General features: G+C 39.6%; 1 protein-coding gene across 6 annotated transcripts in view; it reads right to left on the bottom strand.

The window, feature by feature from the left end:
- The window catches only part of dym (dymeclin), a 64756-nt gene that overhangs the window by 41510 nt on the left and 3413 nt on the right, over window positions 1–19833 (bottom strand). For 2 of the 6 annotated variants that reach the window (XM_080907096.1, XM_080907094.1), the window contains exons 2-8: window positions 16628–16834; window positions 12087–12139; window positions 11789–11882; window positions 10043–10179; window positions 9208–9280; window positions 6057–6182; window positions 2822–2961 (exon numbers count right to left, since the gene is read on the bottom strand). In XM_080907096.1, coding sequence (XP_080763222.1) covers window positions 2822–2961; window positions 6057–6182; window positions 9208–9280; window positions 10043–10179; window positions 11789–11882; window positions 12087–12139; window positions 16628–16767 — 763 coding nt within the window. In that variant the 5' untranslated portion in view covers window positions 16768–16834. Of the gene's footprint in view, window positions 1–2821; window positions 2962–6056; window positions 6183–9207; window positions 9281–10042; window positions 10180–11788; window positions 11883–12086; window positions 12140–16627; window positions 16835–17850; window positions 18082–19573; window positions 19801–19833 lie in introns of those variants that run through there. The other 4 variants (XM_080907095.1, XM_080907098.1, XM_080907093.1 and 1 more) reach the window with 4 other exon arrangements.

The following is a 19833-nucleotide window of genomic DNA, read 5'->3' as shown; positions in this document are numbered from 1 at the left end:
AGAGAATGTTGCATATAATTAAATTTTTGCTTGATGCATAAAGTTAAAAGATTAAAACTGATAAAACAAGTTAAAAAAAGAGACTTTTCCATTTGATTACATGTTGTATGATGGATTATGCAAAAAAAGTAGAATTGGGCTGAAAGATCTATCGCTTTATCACCTCTTCAGGTTGTAAATCGTGTTTTTAAAAAGTAACTAACTAACTAAGTAATTAATTACTTTTGAAAATAAGTAATCAGTAAAGTAACGGATTACTTTTTGGGGAAGTAATCAGTAATTAGTTACTGATTACTTTTTTCAAGTAACTTGACCAACACTGGTCATAACTAGTCCAGACCAAACTGTGTGTGTGTTTAGGGGTTACATCTCTAAATGAACTCCTCACACATTCTTTCCTTTCTTTAAGAAATAAAACAACTGTGAATAGCATAACCACTGTGTGGGAAAACTGCACAGAAACAGTTTGTGCGTTTGCTGATATTTGTTGAGCTATTAGAAATATTGCCTTCCACTTCAAAAATGTTTCTCCACATTTGTAGTGCTAGCTATTTGCTGAAATACCATTACCACAATTTACACACATCTGCGCCAAAAACGCCATTTTGGATCGTTCGCAGTCACTTTAACCCCCTGAGTGATCTCTTCCTTTACAATAACCCTCAGTGATGGATACATCAATAAGATTGTGTTATTGTTTCCTTTATTAGGTTCCAACTGGTTTATTGTTGGAAACGCACTCATTCACAGGAAACAATAACTCTCCTCAAATGTCTTAAACCTAAAGTAATGAGCACGTTTCAAAAATGCAAGGAGTAGAAAGTACAGATGTAACAAATAAAAGTAAAATGTGGTCAGAAAGCTAAACGCTCCAGTAAAGCGCAGATAGACGAAGATTCTACTCAAGTACAGGAACAAAGCATGTGTATCCTTCTCACCCATGAAATCTTTCTGTGACATCCTTTAGTACACGGCCACATTAATACAGATGAATAATACTGCTCTTTGCCTCAGCTGTATTTTGTCCTCTGTGCTACTTAGTTCAGTAGACTGAGATGATAAAATGAAATCGGCTCAACATAAATGCCATCATTCAACTCAGAGCACTATTTTGCATAAATATAGCTTTGCATGGCTCAACAGTTGTAGTCTAGTTTAATATCATCAGTTATTTTCGACTGATGACTTTATATAATCGTTTTCGCAAGCTGAGCAATCCCAACCACGAGGGGCAAACTGCCCTTCAGTTGTGAAACTGGTCTAATTCTCCTAACTAGCCAAACGTTTGCTAGTATAACGAAGTTCAAGAAAGTCATCTGATAGTTACTGTTTTCAGAATAACACCCACTTGTATATTCTGTCAGTGCCAAATGCCTCCATGCATACGAGACACAGAGACAGAGAAAGAAAACAAGTGTTGTTTCTGAGCTCTGAGCATAAGAGGGCTTGTGTCTTTGTTGGTCTGCGTGTGTGTGTATAAGGGAGGCGGCTGCAGACAGACAGGCTCTAGAGGATTACAGAACAGGACAGGGCACCATAACTCATCGAGCTGATCACTGGCCACAGACAGACAGGCTGGCTTGAATGGTGATGGCTCACTGATAGGAATCTGCCACCAACAACCGACAAAGACCGTTTATCCGTGGGGGAAACCCGGCCCTGTTCTCACACTGAAACAGGCACACACAGTGCACATTACCAGCTAAAAATGCACACAACAAAAATCCGCTCATTTTTTTGTCATTCATTTCAGCAGCGTTGCTCTCACTTTTATTTCTCAGATGCGTCGGGTCAGTTTATATTTTATAAAATCCCCCACACCCCAACATAACTGTAATGTATAAATCTTACGGCGTGTGGATGTGTTAATCCAACAGTTTGATTTTGATGTGTTGCTAGTGGCAACATCACTAGAACAAAAGACAAAAATGGGTGAGGAACACAAGGAGTCGTTATGGAGACAGAAAAGTAGGCACCCAGTTAAATTCACACAGGAAAACCCCAACCAGCCAGTGAATTCAATTTGGCATGTTATTGAGAAATTATTATATTTGAATTTTTTTGCAGTGTGTGTATGTGTGAGAAACAATATGAGACGGGGAAAAATATGAGTCTTTGGATGTGACTAGACACATCGCTGCTTCATTTTAGGCAACAATTTGGAAGGAAAAAACAGGTGACTGCATCTGAAAAGCTCACCACAGTCCCCTAATGCAATAATACAGTAATCTAAGGGCGTTTTCACACCTGCAGTGTGTCCGTTTAAATCAAAGTAATTAGTTTTCCCCTCTTGGTGGGGTTCATTTGTGTAGGTGTGAACACAGTAGAGCTAAAAAACCTCTCATAGCCTCGTATCCTTTGTATTCTCAGTGTGGGAAGGTACCATAGATGTGCAAAGGTCTGTGCAGGCTAGCAACTAGCCGTGAACTGAACATAAATTCTCTGAGTTCTCCAATAGTCCAGAACACAGCACCCCACCACAGATACATGCGGCCAGTGAGCAGACTGAACATTGTCACGTAGTTTTCAGTGACACATTTTGATTCATCTGAAAACAAATCAGACCACGGGGAAAAGCTACAAGTAAACAAACTAAAGGTGTGAAAATGACCAAAGTTCCAAAGTTTTACAGAAATGTACAAAGTAAACTGTTTAAATATTCACACTTTGACTACGAATTAAAAATAAAGATATTTCAATAAAAACATAAACACACAAAAAGTGGGATCTGCCTTCTTATCTGGGTAGCAAGCTGATTAGTAAATACAATAATAATTAAGCTTTCCCTTTTTTTATCGTGTGTTGATGAGTGTGCTCGTACTTGCCACCCCTGACGCCAGACCATAAAGCAAGCCGCCCTCAGCTTTTGGTTCGAAAATGTGGGTTGAAGGAGGAGGACACTTCTCTTGCCTTATGAAGTTGTAGAGCAGGGTCTTCACCAGTCGACTGGTTAAACACATGCTGTGGAAAAGGGATGATAACGGTTTTAAAAAGACAAAACTGGACATTCGGACTCAATGTGAGACATAAATGCACATTTATACCTCAGCGCATATGAAAAGTCAAAGGAAATTGGGCTTGTTATTTTATTTGACTTTATCCTCCCTTTTTTCTTGCATCACAAAGAGTATGGAGTAGTAGCTGCATTCGTACTGGGTTCATCATTTGTCTCTATATTCACTGCTTAGATTAGGCCTTAAAAGTAAAGCACACATAAAGAATAAAGCCCTACAGTTGTGGTCTTAGCTTTATTTCAATTCTTTAAAATTAGATCATGTGTGAATAATTGAAGGGCTGAACAATAAAGGTTTTGAATAATATAAGGAGGCATGGAGACAATCACTCTCATCTTTAGCACTTTAGTTTTCTTTATTAGATATATAATAAGTGAAGCCTTCCGCAAAAGTTCTGAGAATAAAAGCACTGGGGTTATTTGGTCATGTTTAAAAGTGTTCCTTACCTGCTAAAGACAAGAAATGCTAATTTTAGAAACAGAATAGGAACAGATTGTGAGGATTTTCTCCAGAGAGAGAGGAAAAAAAATCAGCTCTTTTGCAAAGTCAGCCTTAGCACCTTCCTAGTCGCTGATCACGCCATATTCTTCACAGTGCAGCAGAAAGCAAAACGCACATATGTGCATGCAGGTGCGTGTCTACAGCCACGTCTAACAACCCGCTCTCCATTTACACGTGTCTATGTTGGGCATCAATCTTAGTCAGTTTTCCCTTCTTTACACGTAAGCTGTAATTTCTTGTGGATCTAATATCACTGTTTGTGCTTTACTTTCTGGAAACACTAAATCTTATTAGATGGCCTTCAAAGCTGTTTTGTCACTTGAAAACCTTTCATCACTTCAATCCACTGAGCCAAAGTGCTCGCTTTGGTTGTGTTAGTCTAAACTGCAACTATTGGACTCAAACAAAATGCATCAAAATACAGCAGTTATCTAAATTTAATAACATTCAAGAAAACCATTTCCATGTACAGGCTTGCATTAACATTTATTATAATAAACAGGCTAATGTTTCGCTCTCACACTGCTGTGGCTGTGATTGGCTAAATTAGTTTTGTTTTCTTCTTTTGGTATCAGTTAAATGGGACAAGGACAACCAACAGGTTAATTTTATGTGAGTAGATTATTTGACTGAAAAACAAAAATATTATGGGGCTGTATTAATAAAAAATACAAAAAACCCTATTATATTTATTTACAGGTTCAGACATTTTAGCTCCCCTCCCAAAAAATGCAATCTATTGATCAGCTGATTTGGCATAAACATTAGTTATGGACTGCAACTTATAGTATGGCACAGCAGCCTGAGGGCTCTTGGCTAACACCTTGTGAATCCTGCAGAAGTCAAGCCATTAACCACCGCATAAATATTTCAATGCAACTATTTTTCCCCTGTCACAATTACATGTATTATAACCATTTATTCCTCTGCCCAAACAGGATCTTCAAGCTTCAATGATACAATACAATAAGTTCCCCATAGCTCTGGACAGTGACAAGCATCAATGCTAGTGGAACGATATTAGCCATGCTGCATGCAAACACCCTGTTGTTCTGTGGAATTATCATCAAAAACAAAAATAAATCACTGAGTCTCGTTTTCTCAGATGTGCCTGAAGACTTGTGCAGGTCTGCAGCCAACAACAGAACATTTGGTGTTTTTGCTCACTGCTTAGACGTTTTAGAGTCAGACAAGCCACTCTAGCAAGTGAACAAAAATGGCAGACTGTGAAGCAGCAGCTCATTGTTTATTTTAAGGTTTGCCAAACTGGCTGCTTTGTAGGCATTCTGCACATGCACTGCGCAGTCATGTAGATACACTCAGTGACTATTTTAATAGATATACCTATTCAGCTGCTTATTAATTAAAAATATTCAATTTAATTTGCATATAGCCACAAATCACAGTCACCGCAAGGGATGTTTTATAATGAGGTAACGACTCTACAATATTAGAGAGAAAAAAAAACAAAAAACAGATGCAAGCACTAGGTGACAGTGGGAAGGAAAAACTCTCTTTTCACAGGAAGAAACCCCTGGCAGAACCAAGCTCAGGGAGGGGCAGTCATCTGCTGCCACTGGCTGGAGGTGAAGGGAGGAAGACAGACATATATACTATGTCCTGAAACCAGCCAATGATGTGACAGTAACTCATTTAGGCATGTTTAAATCAACCTGCTATCTCAAGGGTTTACAGAAGATGGTATAAAAAGAGAGCAAATATGCAGTTGGCAGCAGTTCACAGGGTCAAAAGGCCTTAAGGCAGGGTGTCCAACTCCAGGCCTCAAGGGCCGGTGCCTGCAGGTTTTATCACACTGGAACAACACACCTGAATCAAATAATGAGTTCATTACCAGCCTCTGGAGAACTTCAAGACATGTTGAGGAGGTCATTTAGCCTTTTAAATCAGCTGTCTCAAACCTGCAGGTAACCGGCCCTTGGGGCTTGGAGTTGGACACCCCTACCTTAAGGGGAATGGTCAAATTGCTTTAAGAAGGCAACAGTAACTCAAATTGCAACATTTTGTGGAAGAGCATCTCTGAACATGCAACCTGCTGAACCTTGAAGCAGGTGGGGCAGCAGAAGAGCACACCGGGGGTCACTCCTGTCAGGTTATGTTGCATGGACTTCGCAAAATTGTTGGATAACAGAAGAAAAACTTTGCAGCATTCAGATGGTAGGGTCAGAATTTGGTATAAACACCATGAAAGGATGGATCCATCCTGCCTTGCATCATCAGTTCAAGGTACTGATGGTGCAATGCTGTTGGGGAGATTTTCTAGAGACACTGCGACTACCTGAGGATTGTTGCTGACCATGTCCATCCTTTTATGACCACAGGGTACCCAGATTTAATTTGTGCCACTAAGAATTCAAGCAGGTCAAGCAAGCCAAAAGGGGGACCAGTTTGATATAACTAATAAAGTGGCTTGTGAGTACATAATCACATACAAAACACTTCCATTTCTACCTTTTCTGTTAATATGGGCACTTCAAGTTAAGTGTAGTCTTCAGTGGAGTGTGAGCGAGTGTGTTTCCTCACCATCGTCCCTTCATGATGTGCTGGTATATAATTCCATCTCTGAGGATGTCTTTGTAGAAGAGCTGATAGGAGAAGAATACCAGCAGCACGGTCACTGCCTCAAACAGGATGCTATAGGTGATGTCACTAAAGAAAACAATGTAACACAAAGAGTTCATGTAAATAAACAAACTCAATTTTATAGCTAAACATCTGCATAAAATAATATCTATAAGCATTTCATGCATGCTTTCAAACAGAATAGATTGATATGCTCTCTTGGCTGCATTGATGTCAACATCTCTTCATAAAAGGATGACAGAGCACTGCAGTTAGCTGAAGGTGGCAGCACTACACATCATGCCTTGATGGTTCTTTTCAGACCCGTTTTATGACTAAAAACATCTTTTTTGTAAACAGTTTATCCATTTATATCAAAAAATCCAGACTCTACAGTACATTTCCTACCTTGCTAAAATGCCAATTCTTAGCACACTACAGGTCACGGAGTTATAAAATGATGCTCATATGTACGCGCCCTTAGTTCAGTTTTCAGCCTTCTTCCTATTAATCAGTGACGAAAAATGATTTTTTTAGTTTGTCTGTTAGATTTCTGCCAATAAACTCCATTGTTTATTGGCTGAAAACGGACAAAACTTTTAACTTGGAAACTATGATTTTACTAGTGTGGCATATATTGTCAACATATAGAAATAGCTGTATCAAGATTATCATGTCACATTTGACCTCTGATCTCTCCTTCACTATCAATAGATTGATCTGAAGGTGATAATAATGCTACATAGAGCCATCTAAAACTATGTTTCTTATTGCCATTGTTTGTATCGATAACCTATAACTATCACATTACATTGTACCTCTGACCTTTTCATCAGGGTCGAATAAGGTCAACTTTTCATTTGAAGCTTTATCTTTAAAATTGTCTGTTTGTATTGGCAACATTTGGGAAATGATACTGGTATATGGGGATTGTAAATATCACATTACAGTTTGCATCCAAATATCACGTCACATTTGACCTCTGATCAAACGTTTACATTTCACATCTGCCTTTATTTTACGTTGACCCCAAGATTTGCTGTATCTTTAAAGAAAGTATTGGCAAAAGAAAGAAAATGAGCTGCTTAGTTAGTTAGAAACACAGGGTGGGCCATTTATATGGATACATCGTAATAACATGTGAATGGTTGGTGATATTAAAGTCCTGTTTGTGGCGCATTAGTATATGTGAGGGGGCAAACTCCTCAAGATGGGTGGTGACCATGGTGGCCATTTAGAAGTCGGCCATCTTGGATACAACTTTTGGTTTTTCAATAGGAAGAGGACCATGTGACACATCGAACTTATTGGTAATGTCACAAGAAAAACAATGGTGTGCTTGGTTTCAGCGTAACTTTATTCTTTCATGAGTTATTTACAAGTTTCTCTTTGTTCACAGCCATTGACATGTCGAAGAGGTAAACACGTGAGGAGCGGATCGAAATCGTGTTGATATCTGGTGAACGCACGTCACATGGCCCTCTTCCTATTGAAAAAACAAAAGTTGTATCCAAGATGGCCGACTTCTAAATGGCCACCATGGTCACCACCCATCTTGAGGAGTTTGCCCCCTCACATATACTAATGTGCCACAAACAGGACTTTAATATCACCAACCACTCCCATGTTATTATGGTGTATCCATATAAATGGCCCACCCTGTATACTACAGTGTATATACTGTAGTGTAATATTATACAAGAAGCTCAGGTTGTTCCTGTTCAGCCATTTAAAAATCAGAACCTACAATCCGTGACCTACTCTTACATAATATTTCTGTAATTAATTTAAGTAAACATTTGTCATACTACTAATATCCAATTCAGGGCTGAGGGGAGCTGGAGCCTATGTCACCCGGACAGATCAGCTCTCACAGTTTGCATAGAAACAGTGCATTGTGCATGATAAAGGCCCAGTCATGTCAAAACATTGTCTTTTGAATCCAGTACATACTTAGAAGCTCTGTGTGAAGTCTGCACATGCACACTGCACTCTTTAAGCCAGTTTTATGGGCTACTTAAATTTCTGTTTTGAAATTAATTCCATTACTGCGTGCTGTTTTTTAGCTTTGCAAAGTACTTTGTCACCAATCAGCTACTGTTTTAGTTGGATACCTGTGAATGGAAAAATAACCACTCTCGTACTCGTGAGACAAAGCCACAAAAAAGGCACAGGAGTCTGCTTGGGACTTGGGGGAAGCTAACTAAAAGAATGGTGGGTTTCCCATCCAAGCCAGGAGCACGTAGAGGGGAAATGGGCTAACAGCCACAAAGTGGTGAAGGGAAGAAAAACAGAGAGCGATTTTAAGCTTGGAACAATGAATAATGTTGGAATGTTGAATGCATTTACACAGGAGCCACAGTTTGATGTTTGGAGACAAGAGAAGAAAAGGAGAGCGAAAGGTGAAGAGGTGCAGAGAAAATAGAGGCAGACGGTGAGAGAAGGTATCCGGAACGACGCACAGAACAAGTGGAAGATGCTGTGACAAGAAGAGGTCAATCATGATTCGACAAATTTATTTTGAAAAGCTCGAGGAGATTGCTTTTCTAAACATATTGCGTGTACTTTTTAAAAAATCATTCACTTATTGATAAGTAAACACAGAGGATGTTTGTGTTCACACCGCCCAGCGGGACTAAAGCCTGATACAATTTTTCAAACATTATGTTCCCTCCACTCCCACTCCCTGGAAATGCTCCTAAACTTTCATTCCAAGCTTTTTCTCTTCCCCCAAACAACCAACACTTTCGCTCTTTCGGATCGCCGTGTTGCCAACATCAGAGTTCCAGCATGTCAGTATGCCGTGTTCCTTAATGGATTTCATCTTCTCTTGGTTAGTGACTCAAGACAAGAATAAGCAAGCGCAGCACGCAAACAGAACAACACATACAAACTGCTTTTCATTAGCTCCTAAGTCACTAACATGCTACTCATATTAACAGGGGGAAACAAGTGATCACGGACTATTACAAGTCCAATCACTCAGGCAATGTTTTCAAACATTTAGGCTGTAAGCATCTTTCTCACCGTTTCAGAATAGCTCTGACATGCCCGACCTTTTTAGAGTGTTTAATTCACCTTTTTCCTCACGCAAAAGACGGGAGAGACTTACAGCAGCGGCACTTCAACGATCAGGTGAACAAGGTTGGACAGCAGCTCCTCAAGAAGGTCTTCACTTCCTGTTTCTCCACAAGGGATTGATAAAGTAAATATATGAAAAACACTGAATATAAGACAGTATCAGGTTAGTTGTCGCAACTCTGCTCGACTAATCTGCCACTAATCCAATCCTTAGTTCCCACAGGTCGCTCTGTGTTTTCATGTCCATTAAACAGAGGAAATAACACAGTACTATTTAATAAGGATATCACACAGAATCCATTTCATACTTTCGTCATGATTATAATTGCAAAAGATGAACAAATGATGACAAACCGGTAGAACAACAAAGTCTAAAACTGTTTAATGTTAAATCATATTTTCCAGCAGTTTAGCACGATAATTCCTAATGACATAATTAATTATATTAGTGTGTCCTGAACTCACATAAGCAGCAAGAAACTGATGGAAGGATAAACCATTTTGCAAAGACCAATTAATTCAACTTCATTCAATTTAAGAGACATTCAGAATTGGCTTAAGTATGAAAGGAAGTCTCGTACATTTGACAGTTATTATATGAGACATCTAAAACTAGGCCATAACCTCTGTTACTCACTTCCAAGAACTCACTTGGAAACCAAAAACGTAAAGAATGCTGAAGATTTCCTAACAGATAACGTGACGTTTTGCGTAAGGTGCACTCAAGTGCAAAAAACTCAAGAAATTTTCAACATTGCTACTGATTCTAAGAGAGCACCTTTTTTTTTTTTTTTAGCAAAATCTTTTCAAGCTGACTCTTTTATGTAGTCTGTGGCCCTGCCTGTGAAAAAGATACTGGAGCTCACCTCCGCAGGATCCTGGTGCCCTCTCCTGGTAGGAGAACTGCTGGTGCAGCTCAGCTTCACTCATCTCCCTGATGAAGACCTTGAGCAGGCAGCGAATCATGAACAGTGCATTGTGGGCCTGCCAGATAAAAAGCTGGCTGTGGAAGAGAAAAACAAAACCAAGACATCTCATGGGCATGCTTCTGGGTGGTTAAAAGATGGATTTGCATTTCATTTAACAAAAAATTACTAGTGGCAGCTTTTCAGCTAAAAATCAGGGCTCTCAGATGACTGAGAGTGAGCCAATAGCAAGTCTTTGCACAGCCTATGGGTGTAACAATAAAAGTATGTATGGCTGAACATTATGCTCATCTGCTACTAGTAAAAGTGATAAATAAGCTCTAAATTGGCATAAAAACTTTGCGAACTCGTAATCTAAGCGTTTCTTGATTAACTCTAACTCCAGCAATGTCGATGAAGCTCAGTCTTTGACACAGTTTTGTCTTTTATACAGCTTTAAACACACTGAACATTTTAAAAGTGTTTCATGTGTATGAGGGCTTTTATTTTTGAAAACTAATCTTTCGCTTCCTGCTTTCCTCAGGTGCCTTGTAGAGCTTGTAGTGGCTTCTGTAAGAACAGACCTGGCACTACTTTAACATCTGTGGAGCGCAGTGACACTTCTGGGCTGATTCTGAAACATCTGGTAAAAATCCATTGATTGTATCCAAACTTAAATGCAAAGTAGCTCTGACTGAAGTATTATCACTGTGACACGACCACAAAGAAGCTGGGGGTGAAGAATTTTTGCATTATGCTCAAAACTAGGCCATAACTTCTCTGATATGCCATTTACAGCTGACATTAAAATGACATGTTTACCTGGATAGTTATCTACACACAATGTGCAAAGGCATCTGAAGGCAGCCAGATCACACCGTTATCAAACCCTAGAAATATGTAAATGCAATCCTTACAGCATGAGCAGATCCTTAAGTGGGGAAAAAACAGTCTGCCCAACATCTGGAAAGCTCTGCTAGTAGGGGAAAACCTCTTTTTTGACAAAGGAAAATTAACTAGAGGAACTTTAGCTGCTTTGTCTCCCTTCATCTGTGATGTGGCACATTTAAGAGGGATTCTATGCCCAACCTAAGGCTCTGGGTTTTGAGAAAGAAGTGTAACTTAACAGGAAGCAACATACTTAATCCCCTTTTTAAAACCTTTTTAAAAGGAATAAACTAAACATATTTTGCATTTAATTATTCCGTTACATGTACCTAGTAACTCCCCAAAACTGCATAAGTTTGAGAAACAAACACGAAAGAAACCACCCACTGCAAGCCAAGTTTCACAACCACTAAAGACCAATACTGAGGTGTATGTCAGTCTCTGCAATTAACTATTTGCACACACCAATTATGTCACACCAAGAAAATGTGGATTTGTGGGACAGACCTGCTATGAAATGTGAGAAAAAGAGAAGAGGAGCAATAACTCCAACTTCTAATGCTGATCAGCACAGAAGGAAGAGTTCCCACCCAAAACATTTGGTGACTTGGGCAGAGTCGGTCTCTGTGGAAATGGAGCTTTGGCTGTGAGCGCTGATTATTGCCACATACGTATGTTGATAGTTATACCTCTGCAGTTTTTCTCATGGGAAAGTGCAACTACTTCAGCGTTCCTCTCTCTCTCTCTCAAACAATAAGTGGCCTGCACTGAATCCATCACTGACAGTCAGTACTTCCCCTCTGAGGTTCTCATACTCACTCTTGGCATTCTGTAGAGATTTTCAGCTCTTTGGTTCTTCCCAGGAAAATTCTCACCAGAGCGCCAAAGTTCCCCGTTCTCGGATTGTTTTCAACTTTGGGGGGGGGGACAAAACTTTATTATTAAAAGCTTTACATAAACTACAGAAACCTCAAAATATGATAATTTAGCATTCAGTAACTTAAATGTTATGATTAAAATTCAAACTCTTGAGAAGTCAGTTTTCTTTGGGACTACTCAGACATATTCTTCCATAAACACGTATTATGTGAAATTATTTATGTAGTAGCTAACATACTGAGGATCTTGGCCAGGGGTATGACAGCTTCTTCCAGTAACTTAGAGTCTCCACTGTGAAACAAAAAAAAAAACAGAAGAGAACAAGTCAGGTTAAAATGGACAGAAGGAGCTGACTGCTTGAGTAACCTTCCCTCTGCTGGAAACTCAAGGTACTACACAACAATAAGATGCAAGTCAACAGGGACAAAAAGAACAAAGTTAAACAAATGTCTGAATAATACATACAACATGCAAAGATACAGAGCATGACTCAGTTATAAATCATGGTTTAGTTAAAGGCACTGGTCGCTCATCTTCTTGTTCTTTTGGATGCTCCCATTGGGGGTCACCAGAGTGGATCATCCTGCTTCCATCTGACCTAAACCAAACACCCTCCTCTGCATGTCCTTCTCCACATCCATGAACCTCCTCTGTGATCTTCCTCTTTTCCTCCTGCCTGGCAGCTCTATATTCAGCATCCTTTGCCAAAGATGTCCACTCTCTGTCCTCTGCACATGTCCAAACCTACAAAACTTAACTTCCCTCCCTGATTTTGTTTACAAAATGCTCAATCTGCGCTGTCCCTCTGTTATACTCATCTCCAACCCTGTCCATCCAGGTCACTACCAATGAAAACCTCCATGCACTGCTACAGCTTTACATTCTCACAGTAGCTCGGTGCTTGGAGAGAAATCCTCCTAGCGCGAATAAACGTACCTGTTTGGAGGCAGAACCTACAGAGAACGGGGCTCTAATGTGATTGGTCACTTTGATGGACACTTCAGGTTACTGTGTTAAACTGAGTTACGATGTAGAACCGAAAGAAACACTGTATTTGTTTACAATATGAAAAATAAGAACGCTTTCCCGATCTTACATAGCTTCTATCATTTAAAAAAAAAAAAAATCATCATAACGAGAGGCACACATAATTTCTAAGAAGAAGATCAAATTGTTTTATAAAATGTGAACAAATATAAAATAGTTTATTGTTGCTACCAGTTGTACACATCTGGCTACAGGGCTCCACTGTAATAGTTCATCCAGATAATATTTCAGGTTCTTTGAACAGACAGTCTGTGGGGTGGATAGGAGAGTAAGATGTGACAGGCTGTTGTTGGTAGGTAGCTCATTTGTCTGAACTAGTGTCTAACAAACAGTTCAGGTCGTTGCTATGATGCTGTGGAAATCTAAAGGCTCTTATAACTATATTACACAGCATGCTTGTAACCGCTATGTGCAAGGTGTCTAATTTTTTTATGCATTGTGGTTATCTCTGTGCCGCTAACCACATGATTAACTTTAGTCATGTCTGTTGTATCCCAAAAGGTTGATTCTGTTCATCTGGATGTTGCGTTTTCAGTGGGAGAAACGTTCCGTCACTCATCCAAGTGACTTCTTCAGTCTCAGCTGACTGCAGGTTTCCCCAATCTTATAAACAGTACATTTGCATAATGCCTGAAACCAGCACCAATGAATGAACAATGGGCTGGGAGGTGAGTTCCTTGATCATTAGTAGGCAAATTCTCATGACCATTGATCAACAACTACTGATCAAAGCACTGATCAAATGTTTCTCCCACTAAAAACGCTACGTCCAGATGAACAGAATCAACTTTTTGGGATTTACTTACCTGGATGATTGAGCATCTGCTTTCTGTTGTCACAATGTTCTAGAAATCATTTTAAGTTTTGTTTGGTAAGTTTATATATTTGTTTGTTTAAATCCTAAAGTTCATAAAGAGACTAGCAAAAACAATATTAAAGAGCCATTTCTCCTCTGTACTTAAACACTGTAGAATTCCAGGCCATGTTTGAAGCACTCCCATCTAGTCACGTATGTGCAGTTACACCTGTTTGCTGCAGACAGAACAACCTTTTGTTGACAGGTTTAAATGTTTGTATTTTGGCCAAACTTACAATTGCCAGATTCTGATGCAAAATTCCTTTCCTGATCATTGTATGACATTTTTGTTTTTAATTTTTTAAATCATAGACGATATGTAATACTGTACAACAGATTAATGGGACAGCAGTGCAGAGGCTTCAGAACTTGCCTTAGAATTCTCTGGTTTAAAATATTTCTTTAACATTACCGGGACAGTTGTCTGTATTTTCACTGCTGCACAGCAAACAGTGACTGTTGATGATTAATTTGACAACTTTATTTGTTTACAATTTGAAAAACAAAGTTTAAAACATTGTTCCGTCACTCAGTGTAACCCAGTAAACTGAAGAGTCCATCAAAGTGACCAGTCACAGGACCCCAGGACCCCCATCCTCCTTTCGGCTCTGCCTTCAGACAGTGAAAGTATAGTAAGTAGCAGAGAGTTACTCACGAGACTGTAAAACTGTAGCAGCATGTAGCAGCACGTCCAAAGCAGACACTCTTGTGTGCACGATGGCTTTTTTGGTGTGCGCAGCTGCTGAGTTTAACGTGCAGGCGCTTCCATTTCACTCAGATAAACAGTTGTCAATACAGGTGAAGAACAGAAGAAGAGGCAGAGTTTTCTCAGATTATTAGTAATTAAATCATTAGTGGTTTATCTTCCTAATACTTTGAGAAATCTGTCTGTTCTTCTGCTGTATTGACAACCATTCCTGTGAGCAGCTTTAGAGTTGGTGGGAACCTGATTAAGTGTGGTGCCAGACTTGACCATCTTTTACATTAACAATACCCCATACTATTACTCTTAAATGTAACCATGACAACAGCAAACACTTATCCTGACCTACACCTAATTTTACTTTACACCATTTCCTGTTTCTGTGCTATTTTAGCTAGCTGCTGGCTTCAACTACTTATTTATCATGGCACAAAGACAGTGACACTGGCCATCATTCAACTTTCAGAACAAGAGGAAATTGTGCAAAAAGATGTGTGTCCACAAACAATCAGTTTGAAGGTCTCTTGTTTGATCACGTCTCACCATGTGACTTTTTGCGTTTTAAATAATTAAAGATTTATTTCTTTTTGTTTAAAGGCCAAGTGCCTTACACAACTACAGGGTTATAAGCCTTTGAACAAATAACAGAAGTAGAGCCATTAGGGACAGCCAAACCCACTGTTGCAATACTGGAGAAGAATGACACGCATAAAACGCTGCATGAAAGTGCTACATATGTAACCAAGCCATTAGAAAAAGCAACAATGTTCCACTTTCTGAACCTGCAAGTGCTCAATGGGTTCACATGACTTTCATCATTAAAGGGTGAACATGAGGTTTCTTAAAATGTCATACAACAAAATTTGTTAAGAAATCTCTGTGTGTCCTTCTGTAGCAGACACAGCACTCCAAGAGCACTAGTTATTATAAATTACCATTCAGTAGTTTGATTCAATATAGCAGCAACCTGATATTTTAGCTATTTGTGTTTATCTTATTGAGCAGCAATTAGAGTGTAAGGGCAAATACACACAGGAAGAAACTAACACCAGAAATTTCAATGTTCAAACGGACGACTTGAAGTGATGATTACTCATGACCGACCCCCACTGTCCAAGTATACAGCAAACTGCTGTATACTTGGACAGGGCTCAACTTTTTGCCTTAATACAGACAACACTATTTCTCAGTCTTATTTTAGACAAACACTAAGTATGAATGCAAAATGTTACATGTGCCTTTTGTTTCTGTTACTTGGTAGATACTGTAGCTATATTTATTTTATGAATGGAAAACATCACAACATTAGTAGATTAATATGTAACATCAGTCAATCAGTCATGGTCCACCTGAAAGCGAGAACAAGGTGCCTTTCCTTCTCAGTGCTGTTTACAAAGGAACTAAACGTTAACGGTTAACTGGTCTGATCACAGCCAAGCAGATCAGCAGCCCTGTTAGATCATTGCTCAGGTGATCTCTGCAAACCTCCGGTTTACAGTTTAATCTTAAATCTCGGGTGTAAATCTTAAAAGGACTTTCTAACTAGAAGGCTTTGTTCCCTTGTGGTGGAGGGAACAAACCATTATTAAAAACATCAGGGTATCTAAGGGCTGCAACCCAGGAAAATTCACTTATGTCAATATGAATTTTTCCTCCACTCTGTTTGCCTTCCTGACTTACTGCTTGTTTTGTTGGTTTTGATATGTGAAGGTTTCATCTGAGTGATTTAAAGCGTCACATTGTGTATAAAAGTTATAAAGTACAGTAAAGTGGTGTTTAGATGTCATAGCCTCAATTATTTGACTTAGCTAATAAATTACTAATTAAGTAATTGAAACGAGCAGAGTGATGCCAAGTAAAAGTTATGTGGACACCTCCCCACACCCGATTGTGTTGCGAGGTGGGGCAATTGTTTATTGGGCTGGCTATGGAACATCCTAGATATGTCTGATGGGACTAATGTGCTAGTAGGGTAGGATGTCATCGGGGATTGTAGTTGCCATGGATGGGTGTAATTGGTTTGCAACAATGTTAATGTGAGTGGTCTTTTTAAAGTAACATAAATGCTTGGAGACAAAGCAGAACACTGCAATGACTGTTTGCGGTTTTAATGTGATGGCTGACAGGTGTATGGAATTTCAGGTGTGTGCCTTAACACAGTGTTCCTTTTTACCTGCTGGTGGGACTGATGAAGGTGAAGGAGATGAGCTGGTTCCAGAAAGGGTCATTCTCCGATATGGACTCTGTGCCCACCAGGGCCTTGAGGCTGGGATTATCGGACAGGTCACTGACCTGACTGGTGTTGGCTCCCATCTTTGCTGGCTGTGCTCAGCCAGACTCGCTGCTCTTCACTGCTTTTTCACCAGGCATATGCCAAAACCTGGGACAAAGAAAATGCTTTAATCTTTGGAGGCACAAACAATAAACAACTGGGCTTCAAATTAACTACAGAGTTAGCAAGTTCATTAAGGTTAATGTGAGAATGAATGAGCTTCTGCTTACATTTATACATCTCCTACACTCAGATCTAAATAGGAATAGACAGAGGCCATCCTTGTCGCTTTGGGCTTTAAGAAACAAGGGCACCGGGGGTGCCAGGGATGACTGTGGTTCAATTGGATAGGTTCGATCCCTGGCTACTGCAGGTTGCATGGGGAAGACACTGAACCCAGAGTTGCATTCACTGGAGTGTAAATGTTTGATTAAAAGCACTTAGACATATAAAATGTGCTTGTATGAATATGTGTGAGTGTGTCTGTGTGTAAAGTTGTGATGACACGTGCTGTATAAAGTGCTCTCAGAGCTTAAGCGCAAGAGTGCTATATACGAGTGAGAGCCAGTCTATATACACTCCTGGTTCTTCATGTTCGTGCATTACAAAACCTGTAAAACAGATCTCACCAACTCAAACACAAACTCATCCTTGAAAGCCAAAGTTCACAGCATCACAGCAGGACGACACACACTGAACCAGGACATGGCTTTTGTTTTTTTTCTAACGACACACCTTAGACACACAGGTGTAGTCAGCATAAGTGAAGTGGAGTACAGTATTTACAATATTTGCAGTGCTAAACCATAAAGGACAATTTTTCTTTCTCCAGCAAGAGCTAAAATTACGTTTTCATATTCATTATATTATTTCAACATTTACTTTAAATGACACTATTTAAATATTTTTTTTAAATCTACTTGCACGACGTTAGCTTGACCATACTGATTTCAAGCGCAGGAAATAGCCTGCAGCTTAGCAGTTTTCACAGTAAACAATATAAACTCAAAGTCCCACATAAGAATGAAACCGGCGCTAATAAATTTCTCATTGAGGAGTGCTTTGGTTTAGCCAGTGGTTAATAACGCATATACAGAGAGCAGCCAGCTGACCGCTCAGCTTACCTGTCATAAACGCTTCTCTCAGCTCTCCGCGGCTCTGCCGATTCCCAGGACCGTTCAGGGGCGACTACTGTCTTTTAAAGTGACCTGAAGTTTAGTCCAGTTGATTTATTAAGTACGAATGACAAAGGAAAGGGTCTGAAATTGTTTTGTAATTCAGACAGTTAAGTTTACTCTACATACTCCTTTCCTCCATGTTTTCCACGTAGCCACCCTGTGCGTAATGACGACATATGGGCGTTTACTACATCTTCTTCGTGTGTTCGTCTGGTTGGAAGCTATCCGGTTGTTCAGTCTGACGTCACTAGCCGTGTCTGGATCTAAACTCCGCTGCAGGTCCATATATCAAACGATCACTGTGGCATTACTGAGAGTTGAAAAACTGTCTAAAGTCTTTCATCTTTAATAAAATGATCAGCCTTCTCCTCTACCAGGTGTAACAATTGAGTTTAACATCCAGGCATCCATGAAAACGGAATTTATGACATTTAACGGAGTTAGAAGTTAGCAGGGAGTTAGCTCGCTAGCTTCTATCTAAATACAATATAGCATGTCCTGACTGCAGGGTTTTGGAAACAAATTAAAACGTACAGCTCTGTTATCACTTCCAGCATAAATGAAGACAGAAAACTAAACAGCAGTGACGTTTGTAGGGTTACTGAAGTTGGGCTAGCTGGTATATAATGATGTGCTACGTGACAGCTAGCGACACAGCTATGTTAGCATAATATAAACAAGCTAACTTTTTTTCCACTCGATAAAAGTTAATGTGAGTGTTCTCGGTGGTCAGGAACAAATGTAATCGCATGGCAGGATGCTGTAAAAGGACCAAACTTCAGCCAGGAGAACAACTGAGATAATCCATCCACAATACGAGGTTAGTCATTCATATACTGCTGCATGGGCTGGGCTGTAGTTACATCCTAAGGTTTTAAAAACTGAGCTTAAATAAATGATTAGCGGTAATAAAAGCCGAGGGAGGTCAACAGTGATCACTGACTGTTTTAGGAGCTTTTTGAGATCAAATAGAAGAAAATACATAACATTAAACATGTTAACAACACAAAAGCCATATTAAACGCAGACTACTTTAGACCCGGAAGTAGGATTCGTCGCGTCATCACTGAACAACCGGATAGAACTGCTGCCCTCTATTTTTATAACTTCTCTATTTTACATTTTTTTAATAACTAGTGCATGCCCATGCTATCGCATTGTTTCGGCTGTTCGTAAACTAACAGCAAAATATATATTAATAACATAAGATTAAAAAAAATAATAGTGGCAGTACATGTTGTTTATATGTTTAAAAAAAAAAACACTTTTATTTTAGGCTATTGCTAGGTGATTTTAAGCATATATATTTCGAATTATGGGGTGTCCTGAGGCATCTTGGAAAATTGGCAGCCCGGTCAGCATCATGGTGAACGTGTTTGAATAAGGGGAAGCCAAGTTACACAACAGAACATATGCAGACACAGTAACAAGTCAATAATAGCATTCACTTCACTGGCTTAAATGTGGCTGATCAGTGTAGGGTATATTCCAATACTATAAAGATATTAAATGTTATTAACTATATTTTTCCTTTTTGAGCAATGTGTGACAAAGACAAACGTTTCCCAGCTGCTTCTATGTCTGGAGTAATTCTTGCACTGTACATGCAACACTGTTACTACTGGCAGTACACATAAATGTCAGGTCTAAATTTTTAGTTTATACCTACTTATACTCTACTCCCTCTTCACCCACGACTGCAGACCTGCTGATGGTTCCAACACCATCATTAAGTTTGCAGATGACACCACGGTGATTGGCCTCATCAGTGACAACGATGAGGCCGCCTACAGGGAGGAGGTGGATCGTCTGGCTGAGTGGTGCGACAGAAACAACCTGCTGCTTAACACCGAGAAGACCAAGGAGCTCATCGTGGACTACAGGAGGAATGCTGACCCACATCCACCCATCCACATTAAGGGGACGGCT

Source organism: Rhamphochromis sp. 'chilingali' (assembly GCF_963969265.1).
Source record: "Rhamphochromis sp. 'chilingali' genome assembly, chromosome: 2".
Classification (NCBI taxonomy): domain Eukaryota; kingdom Metazoa; phylum Chordata; class Actinopteri; order Cichliformes; family Cichlidae; genus Rhamphochromis; species Rhamphochromis sp. 'chilingali'.
Note: the sequence above shows the minus strand (reverse complement) of the source record. Positions and strands in the feature narration are given on the sequence as shown.